The sequence below is a fragment of the Callospermophilus lateralis genome, unplaced genomic scaffold (assembly GCF_048772815.1).
Source record: "Callospermophilus lateralis isolate mCalLat2 unplaced genomic scaffold, mCalLat2.hap1 Scaffold_1353, whole genome shotgun sequence".
Classification (NCBI taxonomy): Eukaryota; Metazoa; Chordata; class Mammalia; order Rodentia; family Sciuridae; genus Callospermophilus; species Callospermophilus lateralis.
In genome coordinates this window covers 94,132-114,578 of record NW_027512514.1, presented here as the reverse complement: position 1 = coordinate 114,578, position 20,447 = coordinate 94,132, and the positions used below count along the sequence as shown (strand labels likewise).

The 20,447-nt window shown below is 36.4% G+C and overlaps 1 protein-coding gene and 1 non-coding gene across 2 annotated transcripts in view; one reads left to right on the top strand and one right to left on the bottom strand.

Annotated features, from left to right (window-relative positions):
- LOC143388716 (NBAS subunit of NRZ tethering complex-like) overlaps positions 1-20,447 on the top strand; it is a 171,228-nt gene that overhangs the window by 56,802 nt on the left and 93,979 nt on the right. The window contains 3 exon segments of the mRNA XM_077108094.1: positions 5,136-5,274; positions 11,901-11,969; positions 17,821-17,949. Coding sequence (XP_076964209.1) covers positions 5,136-5,274; positions 11,901-11,969; positions 17,821-17,949 — 337 coding nt within the window.
- Positions 11,381-11,448, bottom strand: Trnag-acc (transfer RNA glycine (anticodon ACC)). Its single transcript has one exon. It is a non-coding gene; the product is annotated as a tRNA-Gly (tRNA).

Sequence of the window (20,447 nt, the reverse complement as noted above, 5' to 3'; positions counted from 1 at the left end):
CAGGGATGAATCCTACTTGATCATGGTGCACAATTTCTTTGATGTGCCTTTGATTCCGATTCGCCAGAATTTTACTGAGGATTTTTGCATCTAGATTCATCAGAGATATTGGTCTGTAGTTTTCTTTCTTTGAGGTGTCTTTGTCTGGTTTCAGAATCAGGGTGATGTTGGCCTCATAGAATGAATTTGGAAGAGCTCCCTCTTTTTCTATTTCCTGAAATAACTTGAAAAGTATTGGTATTAATTGTTCTTTAAAGGTTTTGTAAAACTCCGCTGTATACCCATCTGGTCCTGGGCTATTCTTGGTTGATAGTCTTTTGATTGCTTCTTCTATTTCATCCATTGATATTGGTCTGTTCAAATTGTGTGTATCCTCCTGACTCAGTCTGGGCAAATCATATGACTTAAGAAATTTATCGATGTCTTCACTATCTTCTGTTTTATTGGAAATAGTGTTTCAAAATAATTTCTAATTGTCTTTATTTCTGTAGCATCTGTTGTGATATTGCCTTTTTCATCCCGTATGTTAGTAATTTGATTTCTCTCTTCTTCTCTTCCTTAGCATGGCTAAGGGTCTGTCAATCTTGTTTATTTTTTTGAAGAACCAACTTTTAGTTTTGTTAATTTTTCAATAGTTTCTTTTGTTTCAATTTCGTTGATTTCCGCTCTGATTTTAATTATTTCTTGCCTTCTGCTACATTTGCTGTTTTGCTCTTCCTTTTCTAGGGCTTTGAGATGAAGTGTGAGCTCATTTGTTTTTTTCTTTTTGAGGAATGACCTCCAGGCAATGAATTTCCCTCTTAAAGCTGCTTTCATTGTGTCCCATAGATTTCGATATGTTGTGTCTGTATTTTCATTTATCTCTAAGAATTTTTTGATTTCCTCCTTTGTCTTCTGTAACCCATTGATCATTCAGTAACACATTGTTCATTTTTCCATGTGATGTAGGATTTTTCCTTTTATCATTGATTTCCAGTTTCATTCCATTATGATCAGATAAAATGCATGGTATTATCTCCACCCCTTTATATTTACTGAGGGTTGCCCTATGGCATAATATATGGTCTATTTTTGAGAAGGATCCATGTGCTGCTGAGAAAAAAGTATATCCACTTGATGATGGTTGATATATTCTATATATCAGTTAAGTCTAGGTTATGGATTGTGATATTAAGTTTTATAGTTTCTTTATTCAACTTTTGTTTGGAGGATCTGTCCAATGGTGAGAGAGGTGTGTTGAAGTCACCCATAATTATTGTGTTGTGGTCTATTTGATTCTTGAACTTGAGGAGAATTTGTTTTATGAACGTCGCAGCACCATTGTTTGCATAAATATTGATAATTGTTACATCTTGTTGGTGAATGGTTCCTTTTAACAGTATATAATGTCCTTCATTATCCCTTTTGATTAACTTAGTCTTGAAGTCGATTTTATTCGATATGAGGATGGCCATCCCTGCTTGCTTACGAGGACCGTGTGCGTGGTATATTTTTTCCCAACCTTTCACCTTCAGCCTGTGTATGTCTTTTCCAATCAGATGTGTCTCCTGGAGGCAGCATATTGTTGGATTTGTTTTTTTAATCCATGTTACCAGACTATGTTGCTTTATTGGAGAGTTTAAGCCATTAACGTTTAGAGTTACTATTGATATATGGTTTGTACTTCCAGCCATGTTTGATTATTTACCTTTTTTTTTTAAATTTAGTTTGTTTCTCCATGATTAGCTTTTCCCCTGCCCTCTCTTTACCGAGGCACTCCCCACTGATGGTTATGGTTATTGTTTTTCATTTCTTCCTCGTGTAGTGTTTTGCCCAAGATGCTTTGCAATGCTGGTTTTCTGGCTGCAAATTCTTTTAACTTTTGTTTATCATGAAAGATTTTTATTTTGTTGTTGTACCTGAAACTTAATTTTGCTGGATACAGAATTCTTGGTTGGCATCCATTGTCTTTCAGTGTTTCAAATACGTTGTTCCAGGATCTTCTTGCTTTCAGCGTCTGTGATGAAAAATCCGTTGTTAACCTTATTGGTTTACCCCTGAATGTAATCTGCCTCCTTTCTCTTGTAGCTTTTAATATTTTCTTCTGTATATTGGATATCTTCATAACAATGTGTCTTGGCGTTGGTCTACTGTGATTTTGTGTGCTCAGTGTCCTGTATGCATCTACCATTTGTATATCCATTTCCTTTTTTATTTCTGGAAAGTTTTCTGTAATTATTTCATTCAGCAGGTTACTCATTCCCTTGGTTTGAATCTCTATACCTTCCTCTATCCCAATGACTTGTAAGTTTGGTTTTTTAAATGTTATCCCGTATCTCTTGGATGTTTTTCTCGTGATTTTTTTACCAGCCTTTCTGAGTTGGCTAGACTGTTTTCAAGATGATATATTTTGTCTTCATTATCTGATGTTCTGGCTTCTACTTGTTTCACTCTGTTAGTGATACTCTCATTTGAGTTTTTAATTTGGTTTATAGTTTCCTTCATGTCTAGAATTATTGTTTGATTTTTTTTTATTATCTCTATCTCCTGATAAAGATGCTTAACTTCTTTTATCTGTTTATGTAATTCATTTTCAATGTGTTCTTTCACTGTTTGAATTTGTTGTCTCGTATCCTCTTTAAGGTTCCATTGCATCTGTCTAAGGTATTTCTTGAGTTCTTTATATGACCATTTTTCTGATGACTCTAGGTCCTCCTGAATACTTAGGGTGTCCTTCATTGTTTGTACTCCTTTTCTTCCTTGCTTTTTCATGCTGCTCTTGTTACTTCTTGTTCTGTTTGACTGCTGAGTTACTGTTTACTCTTAAAAATTTGTTTGATGCTTCGGAGGAAAGATATTAGAAGGGAAGGGAAGTAGTCACTAAAGAGAATGAGAGTGAGCAGGTAGAATTCAAGGAAGGGGGAATAAGAAAACTGAAAAGAAAAGACAAAAGAAAAAAAATAGAAAATAAAAAAATGAATTAAAATTAAAAATAATAAAATAAAAAAATTAAAATAAAATTTAAAAAATGAAAATGAAAATGAAAATGAAAAGAAAAAAACCCAAATTTAAAAAAAATTGATAAATGCAGTCTTAGAGTTTGATTAACTTCTCTTCCAGTAGGTGGAGCTGTGCCCACTGGGCTAAGCTTCTCTCAGTAGGTGGGAACCAATCACTGTGCAGCAGCTCTTCCTCCCAGACTGAGCGGGTCTCCAATCCTGAGTGCCTAGGACCTTCTCTTGTGTTTCCTCAAGCCAGGCCCCGCTCACCTGTGATGCTCACCACAATACTGGCTACAGCCAGATCTGCTCCTGGGATCCCCGTTTTCATGAATGCCTCGGCACACTTTCCCTGTCTGCCATTCCCTCAGACCCTAAGTTTGTAGAGCTTCGGGCTGAGAACCCCCAGCGAATTTTGCTTGCCCTCCGGTAGCCACGCCCCTGGTAGCTGGTGCAAGAGACCTCAGTTGTCAGCACTGGTGGGAGCGGTAGCTGGGAGTTCCGCGCCACTCCTGATTCCCTCAGTCTGACTATTGCGCTCATGGGAGACCTGGGAGGGGCCCTTAAGGATTCCCCACTGTGTGGAGAGGGATGGCTAGGAGATTACACACCTGTCGCCACTCGTTTCAATGAAGTTGTCTCCTCCACCGCGTTTTGGTGACATCAGTTCTCTGCCATGGTGGTATCCCATGCAAATGGTGACAGTTCATTTCCTTGGCTGGGTGACTAATGCAACGGGTGGGTCCTGAGTGTCTCTCCCACGCCCCGTTTCAATCCTGTGGCCACTGCCTATGAAGGCTCGGTTGGCTTTTACCTCTGTCAATTAAGAAGGGCTGACCAGTTGTTTTGGCGGGGTCGTTAGTGCTGAGTCATGGCAGTTTGTCTGCAAGAAGCGGGTGAACAGGAGCTTGAACGCAGCCGATCGGGCTCGGTGTGTGTTCTGAGAGGCCCAGACTGTTCTCCCCAGATCCACGTCAGCTCAGCATTGCCTAGTGATCCTGAGCAAACAGCCTTTAGACAGTTTACGACTCCCTATGCCCGCGCAGCTGAAGAGGTCAGAGACTTGATCTCTCTGCGCCCGTCGCCATGTTGGATCCTTTGTCATTTCTTTTGGATGTGCTGAAGTTGTGCCCTCAGTGCATCACATATGTTGCTGTCATTTAATACATGTATCTATATGAAGCCACACAACTGTTAATGCTTGCCTCTGGCGAGGTGTGATGGAAGTTTATAAAATATTTACACATGCAGATATGAAGGTAAAGCTGGGATCAGGTGGAGTGCTGCTCTCTGATGGAGTAGCATACTTAAATAGTTATGCCATCAGGGCTGGGGGTATAGCTCAGTTGGCAGAGTGCTTGCCTTGCCTTGCGTGCACAAGGTCCTGGGTTCAATCCCCAGTGCAACAATAACAAAAAATTACACCAGCAATCTTTACTTACATGTCTCATTATCAGGTTCAAGACAATGCAAGCATTATTCTTTGTACTCATGAAACTTAAAGAACTAGAAGCAGCTATGCAGCTTTTCCGCAGTTTCAATGTACAATGTTCTTTGTGCAGTACTCAAGGAGGTCCATTGTTTAAAGTTACTATTAAGTGGGCAGGAGTATCAGAACTGGTGAAACATTGTGGTTGTCTTGCATGCGAATTCCTTTGTCCCTGGGAGCTGTGTGCATAAGATGAAGGCCTAAGCTGATAACTTTTACAGGGAGACTCCTCTGGCAGTTGGTTACTATAGCAGCTAGGCATCCTGTTGCCCGAGTACTGGGAACATTCCCAGGTAGTAGGCATGCCACAGCCATGAGGTCTCATTGTAGACTCCCAATCTGTTACTGCTCTGCCACTCTGTCATCACTCTATAAATGCTTACTGTTAGGACACAGGCAGTTTCTCCAATATGCCGTTGCCAGCCTTAAGACGGTTTTTCCCTTCATTTCTCAGGTACCATCTGATTTCAGGTGCTTGAATGTATAGGCTTTCCTTCTCAAGTGAAAGGGACATTCCAATTGTTTTTCTTTTCATTGTTTTATCTGAAATTTTCTAAACTTAATATATAATAATTTAGTTTCCTTTGCAGAAACTTTTTTGTACTTGGTATTTTTCTGTTATTTTGTTCACACTTGCAGTTCATCAATTCTATTTGTCTCATGTTTAGACTTCTTCTGGTTGGTGGATGTGAGACTGCGGACATGGGCCCAACAACAGCAGCTGGCTGTGGCCTTTCTGCATGGAGAGTTCTTTCAGGATCACCCTATTACAAGCAGGTCACTAATGGTGGAGATAGGGTTACTACGGTAAGCATTAGTTACAACCTTTTACTTTTCTAATTGTTCTTACACAAATAAACCCTTCTTATGATTTAATGGAATAAATAATTATGTCTTAAATGAGGAAGGTTAATTAGTGATAATTCAATTTCAGTTCTTTCAGATATCAAGTTGAACAGAGTATATTGAATTTTTTCTGGTTTTATTTAGTAATATTTTCAGATATGAGAAAAATAACCTAAGAGTAGTCTCATTACTTGTATTTGCCTTTTTAGACATTAAAAATTATCAAGCACCTTTTATGTTATGGCAACTATGTAAAATGCTTTTGCATGTATTAGCTTACCTAAGTAACCCTTTGAAGGTTTGTTCATGAGGAAATTGTAGTTAAGTTGCCCTGGGCTACCTAGCTAGCAAGTGGTAAAATCAGAATAGAAACTTCAGAAGTTCACCAGTCCATTTTCTTAACTGCCACGCTGTGCTTCCTTTCAATATTGTTCCTTTTTCTATGAACTATTTGTTTGTTATTTATAATTAATTGGGCTTCTGTTTTGCGTCAGACACCCTTTGGGTTAGTTAGCTTTCTGTTGCTACAACAAAATACTGAGAGAAACAACTTATAGGGAGGAAAAACTTATTTTGGCTCAGTTTCAGAGGTTTACACGATGGTGGCTTGTCCCTGTTAGGGCAGTAAGTCATGATTGGAACACATGGTGAAGAGGCTACTCACCTCATGGCCCATGGAGAAGTGAGAGGAGAGGCCAGTGTCCAATAGCCCCTTCAAGCATACACCCCCCAGACTTCCTTTCACTGGGTCCTACCTCCAAAAGGTTCCACTGCAGTTAAGTAGCACCATCAGCTGGGGACCAAACCTTTAGTGGTCCTTTGGAAGACATTCAAGTTCTAGATGATAGTACTCTCATAGGCTATAGTACTAATAGGCTAGGCTGTATTCTGATGATTTAGACAATCCTGTCAAGAAGCAGACCTTGGAAGATGGAACGAACTACCTTACTCTTGGATAGGCGAACTAATATTATCAAAATGACCATACTACCAAAAGCACTATATAGATTGAATGCAATTCCAATTAAAATCCTAATGACATTCCTCATAGAAAAACAGAAAAAGCAGTCATGAAATTCATCTGTAAAAATAAAGACCCAGAATAGCTAAAGGAATCCTTAGCAGGAAGAGTGAAGCAGGTGACATCACTATACCAGATCTTAAACTATTCTACGGAGCAATAGTAATAAAAACAGCATGGTAGTGGCATAAAAACAGACTGGTAGAACAATTATACTGAATAGAGGACACAGAGACTAACCCACAAAATTATAACTATCTTATATTAGGCAAAGGCACCAAAAACATGCATTGGAGAGAAGATAGCCTCTTCAACAAATGGTGCTGGGAAAACTGGAAATGAAATTAAACCCCCTCTCGCCATGCACAAAACTCAAAATGGATCAATGAAGGACCTAGGAATAAAATCGGCAACTGCGTCTAATAGAAAAAAAAGTAGGCCTTAATCTCCATGTGGAAGTAGGCCCCAACTTCCTTAAGACTCCTTTAGTGCAAGAATTAAAATCAAGATTCAATAAATGGGATGGATTCAAACTAAAAAGTTTCTCCTTAGCAAAAGAAACAATCTGTGAGGTAAATAGTCTACATCTTGGGAATAAATTTTAACCCCTCACACACTAGATACAGCACTAATCTTTAGGGTATATAAAGAACTCAAAAAGCTAAACACTAATAAAACAAGCCAGTCAATAAATGGGCCAAGGATCTGAACAGACACTTCTCAGAAGATGATATATATATTCAACAAATAGATGAAAAAATGTTCATAATTACTAGCAATTAGAGAAATGCAAATCAAAACTTTACTAAGATTTCATGTCACTCTAGTCAGAATGGCAGCTATTATGTAGACGAGTGTTGGCGATAGTGTGGGGGAGGAAAGGTAAACTCGTACGCTGCTGGTGGGACTGCAAATTTGTGCAGCCAATATGAAAAGCAGTATGGACATTGCTTGGAAAATTGAGAATGGAACCACCACTTGACCCAGCTATTCTGCTCCTCAGTCTATACCCAAAGGACTTAAAAACAGCATGCTACAGTGACACAGCCATATCAATGTTTATAGCGGCACAATTCATAATACCTAAACTGTGGAATCAACCTAGAGGCCCTTCAGTAGATGAATAGATTAAAAAAAAAGTGGCATTTATATACAATAGAATATTACTCAGCAACAAGAGAATAAAATCATGGCATTTGCATAATGTTAAGTGGAATTAGCCAATTCCAAAAAACTAAATGCCACATGTTTTCTCTGATACAAAGAGGGTGATTCATAGTGGGGCAGGGATGGGGGAGCACGGGAGGAATAGACGAACCCTAGATAGGTTTGTCTAGAGGTTATTGTTATAGCTCCTTTTGTCAGGGGAGAGGGGTGGGAAGGGAAGGGAAGGGACAGGGGTTAGAAATGATGGTGGAATTAGACGGACATCATTATCCAAAGTACACGTATGAAGATTCAAATGGTGTGAATATACTTTGTATATAACCAGAGATATGAAAAATTGTGCTGTATATGAATAACATGAATTGTAATACATTCTACTGTCATACATAAATAATGAAAAGCAAACGAAAAATCCTAAAATTTCTGTGGCCTACCACGTGAAAATTTATTTCTTATTTGTGGCAAAGCCTGATGTTGATACTGTGGTTCTTCTGGACAACTTGTTCTAATGGGTGAAGAAAGGATTCTTGGAAGATAACCCCTTTTCTAGCTATAAAGGGATACCAGTAAGTACTTTCCTTTGTGTTCAGAAGGGCAAGAAGAACTAGGTGTATGGGAGAGTACTGATTGTGTTTACCTTCTTGAATACCCACCCTGTAGTACTACGTATCTTGGGTATTTCTGTAGGCTGTATGAAAGCATTTACCATATTATTTGTTACATAGTGGGCAATTAGCTCTTTTTCAGATGAGGGAAGAAACTGAGAAATTTAAGGATGGCACAATATAAGTGAATATGTTAGGCTGTTTGTTTCAATGGTGAGTGTATTATTGTTTATCTTAAAATGTTATTGACTTTAATCTTACAAAACAATGACTTGGTATTGAAAAGTATTTTCGAAAAGAAATATTAGCAATTATATACTCTTTGATTAGTAACATTGTTTTAGCATTTGGTATATACTGAAATGTATGACTGGGATTTAATCCAACGAAGTTGTAATTGTTTTTTTAATTCATTGAACACAGAGTGTTGTTACACATGCTAGGCAAATGGTCTACCACTCAGCTACATGTGTACCCTTTTAAATTTTTATTTTGAGGCACAATCTTGCTAAATTACTGAGGGTCTTATAAATGGTGAGACTGACCTTGAACTTTGGATTCTCCTGCCTCAGCCTCCTGAGTTATTGTGATTACGGGTGTGAAACGCCACATGTCACTAACCTTAATTTTTTTTCAAAAAGTGATTATGACTTATGGGTTTATATGGCATCAGACCTTGAATCAGTTTAGATTTGGAGATCAACTTATTTTGTACTAGGCTTTGTGCTTTGACTTCCATTTATTAACCATCTACCTATTCTACCCATTTATGCTGTCTGCTGAACCCGGGGAGCAGAGCAGTGATAAGGAGCTGAAGACTCATGAGAGTCTAAGCACTGAAGATGGAAGAGGGGATAGGCCAGGTCTTGTGGCCCTGTTTAGCACTTCCCTCCCATATGAAATTATGTACACATCTAATTTATACTGATTATCCTATCAAATAAAAGTGAGGTAGGAGTCACTTATACATACTTCATACATAATTTCTTGTTTGTAGCTTATTGTGTTTATTTCTCTGAATTAACTCATATCCATCTAGTTTTGTATGTAAGATTTGTATAAGGGCAGATCTTGGAAAGAGGTTGAGGGATTTTTCCTCTCAAATCTGCCTAAAGCAAGTATGATGTTTTAAGCTTATTTTCCAGAGGTTCAATCAAAACATAATCTTTAGGAAAGTGTGTATAGAGAGGGAGATAATACACAGATGTGACAAAATGTATATAATTGGTCAACCCAGATGAAAGGGATACTGGTGCTTCATTGTACAATGCTGTAGCTATGAAATTTGACAAAATACAGGGGGGAAAAAGGTAAGTGTGGAGGATGCTAGGAGAGGTAAAGCAGGCGAAGTGTGAGTGTTTTCGTACAGCATAGTCAAGTGTACATTCCAGGAAAGGAGATGTCAAGGAGTTCTGTTTCATGTTAGGAAACCATTTTTCTCCTGACTTCTTGGAGTTGTGCTATCCCTGTGCTCCTTGCTGATGTATTAGAAACTGCTCTGCTGTATATAGTCACTGCTCATCTCTGGCCTGAGGCTTTTGTATTGAAGTCTTAAAAGAAAATAGCTTTTGCACTGACAAAATAAGTTAGGAAAAATATTGAATCGCAAATTGAATGCCCTTCTGTATGATTAACTTCTTGAAATGTTGCAAGTGTATTTTAATTAGTGGCTTTAAAATGTGTCTTGCAGCTAAACTTAAAATGTTCTCCACAGGAGTCACCTACTTCTGAAAAACTTGAGGTTATTGTTATAGCTCCTTTTGTCAGGAGATGGGTATTGTTCTCATTGAACTGCCTGTTAATCTGTAAAGTTGCTGTTGTGCTGGGGTATATATTGATTGAAACATGCTGCGGGGCATGTATTCTAGGCTGCTAGGTTGTAAGAGAAACTATGAAAAATTCAACACATGCATTGACTAGTTTCCAAACTAACGTTAGTGTCACATATGTGAGATAGTTTTACTTACCTATCACTACTCCAAGTGTTAGGAATATAAAGATATTAGTATAACTGTCCACAAATAAGTACAATAAGCTATAAAAGATACCAGGTCAGATTTTAATAACTAGGACCAAGGAAAAGTGCAGGCTCTAAAGTCAGAGGCTGATATTGAATTCCTGCTCATCCCTTGCCATTTCAGGCTTTGGCCAGGATCCACAAGAGAAATGTATGTGAAAGTACTTGATAAACTCAGATGCTCTACAAGGTCAAATATTATTGCCTATTTTTTTAAGTTAAAAATCTCGAAGATAAATATATAAAAATTAAGACTTTTTGGATGATGCTGCTGCTTTTTCAATATACGTTGTTATAGTGGAAAGAATACAGGCTTTTTGGAATCTTTTTTACCAAAAAAAAAAAAAAAATCGTATTTTTCTGAAAAAATAGAAGCCTAAGAAGAGGTCTTCCATGAGATTTTACCATCTGCCTGGGGCCGTACGTGTGTACTCTTTTCTCTTGTCATGGCAGGTGCTGTCCTTGCTCTAAGGCCAAGCCTTCCCTTTGTCCTCTAGATCTGCCTAGATAATTGAAGAATGTTCTCCTACACTAAGATTTTGCTGTCTCCTAGACTTACCAACTTATAAGATGCTTTTGTTTCTCCTGTAAGGCCCCCCTTGCCCTCCAGCCTCCGTCCCTTTTCTTTTCCTTAAAGTGTTCACATTTTGGCTCTGTTGGCTTCCAACTCTGTCCTTTCCATTTTCTCTCCAGTTCACTTAGATGGGAATTTAGCTCCATCTTTTAATTTAAAATATTGTTATTGATGTTATCAGTATTCTCCAATGTCTTGTCAGTTTTATTGGTATTCTTAAATTCCTAATAGTTACTTATATAGAAAATCGGTAAGCTTATTCTATTTTCCTTTCCCTTTACTTTCTGCTGTTTTATTTGGATTATTTCTTCTTTGTCACAGTATATTCTATTTACACATACTTTGGACTCTCATTTCCACTTTAGTCTTAGATATGCATTTATGCATTTTAAAATGCTTGAAGTTAGTTTTTTCATTGAAGTTTTCCCAGTCATCTTTTGATTGAAGTTAGTCTAATTTATGCATAGACCTACAAAAGAATTGCTAGGTCACATGATAATTTTCTCTTTAACTTTGAGAAATATCAGACTATAGTACCTTGTGTTCCCACTAGTGATATATAATTGTTCCAAATTGTTGACATGCTCAATAACACTTATTTTTCAGCTTTTAAATTAGTTGTCTTTCTTGCTTTCGTAAGTATATTTCTTAAATCTAAACACAAATTAATCTTGGGGTTTTTTTTTTTGTGCTGGGGATTGAACCCAGGGCCTTATGCTTGGTAGGCAAACACTCTACCAACTGAGCTATATCTCCAGCCTCTTATATTGTTATTTTAAATATTGATTTCTAAATGATGAATTTTTCTCCAGTATTTTAAGAGTGTAGAATGAGTTTCTTAATGAATAAAATGTGTTGGAAAAATTTTGAAATTTTCTGTAGTGGTGCTAGGATAACCGGTAATCTGGGACAGCCTCAGTTAAGAGCTTGTGGTAGATTCTAATATTTATAAATTGTATTAGACTGTTTAAACCATTGGATGTTGGATATATTTTGTAAGATTTTACCAGTTGGTAGTTCCCCCGCCCCTTGAACCGAAAAGAATCTCACCAAGATTCTTGACACCTGTTGGGGATTTTCTTAACAATTGTGTTTAAAAAAACAAACAAAAAAAACTCGATTTGCTATACATTTGTTTTTATGAGTTTGTACAGTGACAAAATTTTCATTAATTTTTTTGTATGATGTGCGTTTATTTTGTAGGTACCAAAGACATTAGGATTATTAAGGATGTTAAGTGTCAAGTTTTACAGTCGCCAGGGACAAGAACAGGTAATGCAAATTTGTTTAACCTTGTGCTTCTCATTTTCACCAGAGTACCCGTAAAGTTAAAAGTTGAGTGAACTTTGAATATTATAGATTCATCCGGGTGTATTCATAATTTTACTCTATGCAGATATATGCACTTAGTAAAAACTTAGGGTTATTAGTATGTCTCAATCTTAACTGGAAAAAAAACTTCAAAGAGAAATACAGAGAATGAGCCTAGTTTTCTTGGGTTCTGAAGACAGCCTAAAGAATTCTCCTAGAAGCATACATATATCTATGAATTTGTTTTTTCCCCCACCCCACTGGCAACACTACCTCATTTTATTATAGAATCAGGAAGAGACACCCCCCCCCCACCGCAGAGTTTGGACACTGATGCCATGGAGCATTTTACAAAAATAAAACCTTAATATACATATTGACTCACAAATACGTATGCAAGTCTATGTCCCATTCTGCAAACTGCTATGTAAAATTTGAGAATGGTACCACTATTTCCATTGACTTTTGAATATATAGAGACATGAGTGACAGCATAAAATTCATTTGTATTTTGATTTTAAAACATATTGTCTAAATTTGTAATATAAACATTTTCTTCAAATCTTTAAAATTAAAGATTCAAGGGAAACAAGATACTTCTAATTTCTGCTCATCAGAGAACAATAACTCTTGCAAAAAAAAAAAGCTGTGAAATTTAATGTAATAGATGTCCCTTAAGTGAATTGGTGATGCTACTGAATACAGATCTAACATCTTCTAATTATAATTTTTTTTATTATTAGTTGTTCAAATCGTAGCTCTTGACATATTTCATACATTTGATTCAAGTGGGTTATGAACTACCATTCCCCCCCCATACAGATTGCATAATCACATGGGTTACACATCCACGTTTTTACATACTGCCATACTAGTGTCTGTTGTATTCTGCCTTTTCCATCCTCTATTATCCCCCTCCCCTCCCCTCCCATCTTCTCTCTCTACCCCATCTATTGTAATTCATTTCTCTCCCTTGTTTTTTTTCCCCTTTCCCCTCTATTAGTCTTATGTAATTTTCTATAATGGACAAGGGTCTCCTTCCATTTCCATAGGATTTCCCTTCTCCCCCCCTTTCCCTCCCACCTCTCATCCCTGTTTAATGTTATGCTAAGTGAAGCTAGCCAATCCCTAAAAAAACAAATGCCAAATGTCTCCTTTGATATAAGGAGAGCAACTAAGAGCAGAGCAGGGAGGAAGAGCATGAGAAGAAGATTAATATCTATTAATTTCTTAAAAAAAATCTTGTGGATTTTTAAAAATTGCTTTTCACAATGGATCATTTTTTTTTGGCTTCTTATAAAACTAAAAAAAAATATCCTCAAGTTTGAGATTACTGTTCCAAGAGATGAGAAGGAGCCACGTTGATGTAGGATTTCCGGTATCATTTATTTTACTGATTTGTTACTTGGAGAAGCATGGGTCCATGACAATTGAGTCGGACAGTTTCATTCTGAATATTAGTAGTATATATCGGAATTGCCTCCAGGGGATCTGGTTATATTTACTCTCGGTGTGACTCTCAAAAGAATCTTGACCTACATGGGAGAATCAAATAGCCTGATTTTTCTACTTCTTCAATTTATTTACTGAGCCAAGGGGAGAAATGTAATAAGCATTCTGTTTCAGCGTTTGTATTTTATATATTTTAAATTTTAGGTTCTAATTATTTCTCTGCCATTGACTTAAGCTAAATCGTGTAGCCTGGATAGATTTGTCATTCTGTCTGTAGTGATGAGCAAAAGCTCTCACTGTTCATTGTGTCTAGAAAGTCACTTTTTTTCTTAGTCCTTTGCATATTTGAACTGTTTTCTAGTTAACATTCATTTATTTTGGGAGGACTTTTAATGTAATGAAGCTAATCTGGTACCCCATAATAAAATCCAGATTGTCTTCGATAATTTTTGGGATTTAAAAAAATTTATATGTATATTTAATTCTAATCAGTTATACAGGACAGCAGAATCCTTTAAAACATTATACTCAAATGGAGCAGAATTTTTCACTTTGTACATGAAGTAGACTCACACCATTTTGTAGTCATACATGTACCTGGGGTAGCTGTATCTATCTCATTCCACCATCTTTACTACCCCCATGCCCTGTATTTTTAATTATTTCATGAAGTTGTCTTTATTTTGTAGACAAAGAAACATAGGCAAGGCTAAATGACTTGGCTTTTGCCTTGAAGTTCATTTTTTCTAATTTACTGTGTTGCCTCTATTGGTCTTTTTATTACCATGAAAAGGAGCATTACTTTGCCTTTCTCCCTGGATCCTTTTCTCATTGTTCCTAGTATTATATAAATAATAACTTTATTTTTAATAAAATTAAATTTTTCATTTAAAAAGATCTGTTGACTGTAATTAAGCAAGAATGTGGAATTTCAGTATTCATTTATTTCATCAGTCAGCAAGCACTTCCTCAGAGCTAGAGAATAGAAGGATGCACAAAAGGCCCCTCCTCAAGGAGCCCTTATGTGTAGTGAGAGAGACTCAGACGAGGACAAGACCTGCCCTCACAAAGCATACAGTGCTATTGAAGAGCAGAAGGAGCATTCAACTCTGGAGGTGACACTTGTTCTAATGGTGAAGGGAGGAATAGTTCTCAGGCAGGAAGGGGAAGGCTTTGTAAAAGAAGTAGAGTTTGGGATACTCACTGGAACGCATCGGTTTGTTGGTATAGTGAATCCATAGGCACTTGTGTCTTGTTTTCCATGTTTATTTTATTTGGACTGATAGGTTTACTAATGTCTAGAACATGAGTTATTTGGGGGCTTGATATTCACGAAGCTCTTCTCTCTATCCTGTCTGGTATGTCATTCAAACTGTTTATTTATTGCCTTGGCATACCATTAGGCAGGAGTAAGTCTGTTCAATCTGTAAATGACCATCTTCCTTTGATCTCATTCAACTCCTTTGAACTCCAGCTTATGTAGTCTCAACCTGTGCTATTGGTTATTCGCTTGTGATAGAACTCGACTTTTTGGATTCTCTGTGATGGAACAAAAGGAAAGCAAACTATTAATTTCCTTGTGTTTTCATCCTCACTTATGAATATACTGTACTGGCATCCTTAACTGAACTTTAAGACTTTTCAAATTTAACATTTTAAACCCAGTACTTCCCAGTAAACATCTGAATATTATGTATCTTATTTTGTACCTACAAGTTTCTAGCCTAGAAATACTTACAGCTCATATTTTTAGTGCAGCAATTTTAGAGCTTTTGAGGGCTCATAGTTAATTCTTAAGGTATTCTCTATCATGAACTCTTTCTGACCAGCACTTTCCACACAACCTCACAGGAAGCTGGCATTACTGGCATCATGATGTCTTTTTTATTGGTGAAGAAATTGAAGCTTTAAGACAAATGGCCTACTAAGTTCACTTAGGTAGATAGTAGCAGGGATGGGTTTGGTCTTAGGTCTGCTTGTGATCAGTGGTTTTTTTTTTTTTTTTTTTTAGTTGGACACAATGCCTTTATTTTACTTTAATGTTCTATTGAGGATCAAGCCCAGTGCCTTACACTTGCTAGGCAAGAGCTCTATTACTGAGCTACAACCCCAGCCCACAATCAGTGCTTTTTCTATAACCTCTCTGACTATTGTCTAAATATTTAATAGGGTAATTGAAGAAATAGAAACCAAGATTTATTGTTCTTAAAAGTAACCAAGACTATATATTACTTTTTTCGGGGGAAGGGACCCTAGGGATTAACCCAGATATGCTTAATCACTGAACCACATCCCCAGCCCTTTCTTAAAAAAAAAATATTTTAATTAGGTATTCCCCAGCCCTTCTTCAAAACTTATTTTTAATTTTGAGATAGGGTCTCCGTAAGTTGATTAGGGCCTCATTTAACTGTTGGGCTGACTTTGAACTTGTGATCCTCCTGCCTCAGCTTGTGGGATTACAGGCGTGCGCCACCATGCCTGGCTATATATTTTTATTTCACGAAGAATGATCTATTTTACTACTCAAGTTTGGTAGTTATGTTTCTCTTCTACAATGTCGTCTTCTTGAGTATTAATGTATTTTTAAAAGGGATTTACTTTCCTATGCAGTAACTACATTGTAAATATTTAGTTCATTTTTCTACTTCTTAGCAAAACCAAGAAGTAAATAGAAAATTGCACAATATCAGGTCTCAGTCTCTCTCTCTCTCTCTCTCTCTGAAGGCATTAAGGGCAGTGGTTGTCATGTTAACAATAAATGATGGTGGCAGCTGTTGATCTATTTTTTGTATATCCATAATTATAGAACTAGTAGCTTTCAGGTTCTTTTAAATTGTGATTTAATGTACACAAAACTCATATGCCTTTAAATAATCAATGTCTGACTGGCATATAATCTTTTAAAGGATTTACTAATAATCAGATTATTTATATTATTTTATAGAAGATATTGGCTTAGACAATTGTTCTAAAGACTTTTGTCTTTCATACGTTTACATTTTCTTTTCATACTTTGACAGTGTGTTTTTTTCTGAGTTGTTAACCAGGCTTTTCAAATGATTTTTCTTTTAATTTTAAGGATATATTAAAAAAAATATTTTAATGAGACTTTAAAATCAGTTGGCTAAAATGTGTACTAAACTCAGTGGGCTTGAATTTGTTCATTGACTTCCCCGAGTATACAACAGTACTTGGCATGCAATATTTATTCTTGAATATGTAATATTTAATATGTAATTCTAGGATGTTAGCAGAGCTATAGTTATAAAATAACCTTTTATTGACTTGAGATTTCTTTAAAAATAGGTAGTAATTCAGAATGTTTGGAGTGTTTAACTAGAATTCAGTACTTTCATTTTAATATGGCATGTGTACCAAAAGGCATAGAAAACAGATCACTCCTTTTTAATTATTCCATGTAGATGATGGGCAGTTGAAGGGAGTGAAGCAGTTTAAATTCATTTTAGTACAGAGATTGGATATTTGACATTAAAAAAAATCCCCTCTTAGAAAGGACAGCTAAATTTTAATACAATATTTGAGAGAAGGTATAGTTTCCTACTCTAAATATTACTGCCAGTCGTAGAAAGCTTTAATTAGTGTTTTAATTAAGAAAAAAATCAAATGGACATTTGAGCTAGTGGTATAATGTCAGGAAGCTAGAGGAAATTTCATTAAGCAAACATGTGGTTTAATGCCTTTTTTGGGAACAGCTTTATATTATTCACATACACTACAGTTAACTCATTTCAAGGATACAATTAGCTGATTTTTAATGTGTGCACAGAACTTTGTAACCATCTTTTTTTTTTTTTTTTTTTAAGAGTGAGAGGAGAGAAGTTTTTGATATTTATTTTTTAGTTATTGGCGGACACAACATCTTTGTATGTGGTGCTGAGGATCGAACCCAGGCCGCACGCATGCCAGTCGAGCGCGCTACCACTTGAGCCACATCCCCAGCCCTGTAACCATCTTAATTAGTTTTATTCATTTTATAATTTTTATTACCCTGAAAATGACCCTCTATCCCTTAACAATCACTCCCATATGTGGGTCTGCATTTTAAGGAATTTATAATCTATTGAAAACCTGTAAGTTTTTGATAACTCATGATAATTTTTGGCTGAAGAAATATTTATAGGATATTTGCATATTTGGGTTTAGGGTTTTGTGTTGATTTTGCTGCTATAAAATAGACAAAAACTTGTTAAGTTCAGGGGATTGGCCGGAGCACAAGCATATGAAGTGGGTAGAACTCCCAGGACTAACAATCATTTATAACATGGCACCCCTGATGACTGTCAATGATTTGTTTGTGCCTGTTGACAAGTCCTTTGCTCTGACCTTATGACTTGTACAGGATGGAATCTTCAAGATGAGCCTTTCACCACAAGGAAGCCTCCTTGCAGCCACTCATTTCTCAGGGAAACTGAGCATCTGGGCCATCCCGTCTCTGAAGCAACAAGGAATGTGGCATCAAAATGAGCAGGTATGTTTCTTATGGGCAAGTACCATTATAGTACTTCAATTTGTTCAATTTTCTTTTTTATAGCACCCAGATTAGTTTATCATTCCAAAACTGTCCTGTTTTTTAGTTAAATTATACTATCAGTTGATGTCAATAGAGTAGGACAAATTAATAATAGACAGCAGAAAGAAAAAATGTCCCTTGTATTTCCCTGAGACTATAAACTGAGCAGCACCTCTTCATTTAAAACAGATACAATAAGACAGAATGGTAGACTTGTGGAATCTAAATTAATTGAAGGTGAAGGGAAGCTAGGAGGAAGGAAAATCCTCCCTAAATCTGTGTATAAGGAAAAAAAATAGTTTTTTTTCTCTTTTTTTTGTACCAGGTATTGAACCTTGGTGCTTAAACACTGAGCCACATCCCCAGCCCTTTTTACTTTTTAAGAGAAAGGGTATTGCTTAGGGCCTCTCTGATTTACTGAGGCTGGCTTTGAACTTGAGATTCTCCTGCCTCAGCCTTCTGGGTTGCTTAGAATAGATGTGCATACCACCGTGCCCAGCTGCATGCACTGATTTTAATGTGTGGTTCAATACACTCTGTATACCAGGTGTTGTCTATTAGTTGAACTGTTCTCCCCCACCACCCTTCAAATTCTGAAAATACAGAATGAAAATGTTAAGATTTCAGCAAAAGTCAGTATGGTCAAGGATTTGGAAGGTAAAATTCGTAAAGGGTTACAAGTCTTTATACATATTGCTAATTTTAATCATACGCTTTGAGACTTGAAAGGAGTTCCCTTCTCTTAACTCAGAGATGAGTTGCCCTAACATAGACAAAGATGGAACATTTTCATTTTTATTGTCCTGAAATGACCAGTTTTAAGGATTAGATGGGTTTTGTTTTTTAGTAACGGGTTGAATTAGCACTTATAAATAATTTAAGTTCATAAGGGGAAGGTAGAGTTAGATCATAAACTTGAACTTGGTTTAAAACCCCGTGGTTTTAAAACATGCTTATAGCCATACATTGTGATCGAGGAGGCTTAAAGAAAAATCTTTCCTCAACTATCTGTAGTATGATATAAATCTCTTTTACTCTCTGGTTACTTTACATTTTATCATTTTAAGAATTCTTCTCTCATCTTGAATTTCCCACCATTTGCCCATGGACAGATCCATCTTTGGATAGTTTTATGATTCTAAAATTAGAGCATATTTCTTGAATGATCTGAATGGATCAATGTCAGAATTACTAATAATTTTTTTTCAGAATAACAGAAAAAGAGGCTCTACATTTTTCTACTGTATTCTCAGATTAAAATTAAAAAAAAAAATTTAGTTGTATATGGACACAATATCTTTATTTTATGTGGTGCTGAGGATTGAACCCAGGGCCTTGCATGTGCTGGGTGAGTGCCCTACTGCTGAGCCACAACCCCAGCCCCCAACTTTTTTTCTTGTACACAGAGGATTTTTTTCCCCTCCTAGCTTCCCTTCACCTTCAATTAATTTAGATTCCACACTCCTACTGTTCTGTCTTACTGGATCTGTTTTAGATGAAGAGGTGCTGCTCAGCCTACGGTCTCGATAGCGAAATATAAGGCACATTCATTCTTTCTGCTTTGAAACTATAGCTGTTACCTTATTTCTTCCCTGTGGAGTGATCACCTGTCATACCTGCTTAACATCTTTAGCAAGATATGTCAGGCAGCAGAGCTTTCACCAGACTGTTGAACTGTCTGGAGATGGGATTATAGCTTAATTTGTATGACATATATTTCATGTTGTACTTCCTGAGGCTTGATATATGGAGTCTGTTTTCCATCTTTATTCAGAAAAAAAGACATTATTTAGGTAATTGACCCAAAAATATTGTGTATGTTTCATGGTTGTCAATGTGTGGTGATAGAGTATAGAGTATTCAGCTTCCTTGGGAGGATCCTAATGTTCTTTTGATATTTGGGAAAGTTTTATTCTTGGGCAACATGTTTTTAAATGGTGAAAACCTTTGAATAATAAAGATGTTTTCCCCTCTGGGCTTTGTTTTCCTAAGTTATTTTCACTTACTTAATAAAAATATCGATCAGTTTCTGAAGCATTCTTAATATTTCATCTTCTGAATATCCTAGAATGTCATGTATACAGTATAAGAACTATTCATTGCAAAATTGATTAGTGTGCTCTTTTGTTTACTGAGATTCTGGGGCCCCTTTATTGCCTGCAAAGAAAAATTGCATCTCATTGTGGTACTTATTGGCATACATTCAACTTTTTGACTTAGGCTTTTTTTGTCATTAATTGCCAATCAGTGTCATTATGATTCATTGCTTTTTAATGTTATTCGTTAGATTTTTATAGTGACTATGAAAGAAACTTAAAACATAGCTTAAAAACCTTGAAACTTGGGAAGGAATAAATGTAATTTTCCCCATGGTTTTAAAACATGCATTCAGATAAGTTACGGGAAACAAAAGGAGGGGATTTCAGAAATAGAAGAGGAGGTACACGGTAAGAGAT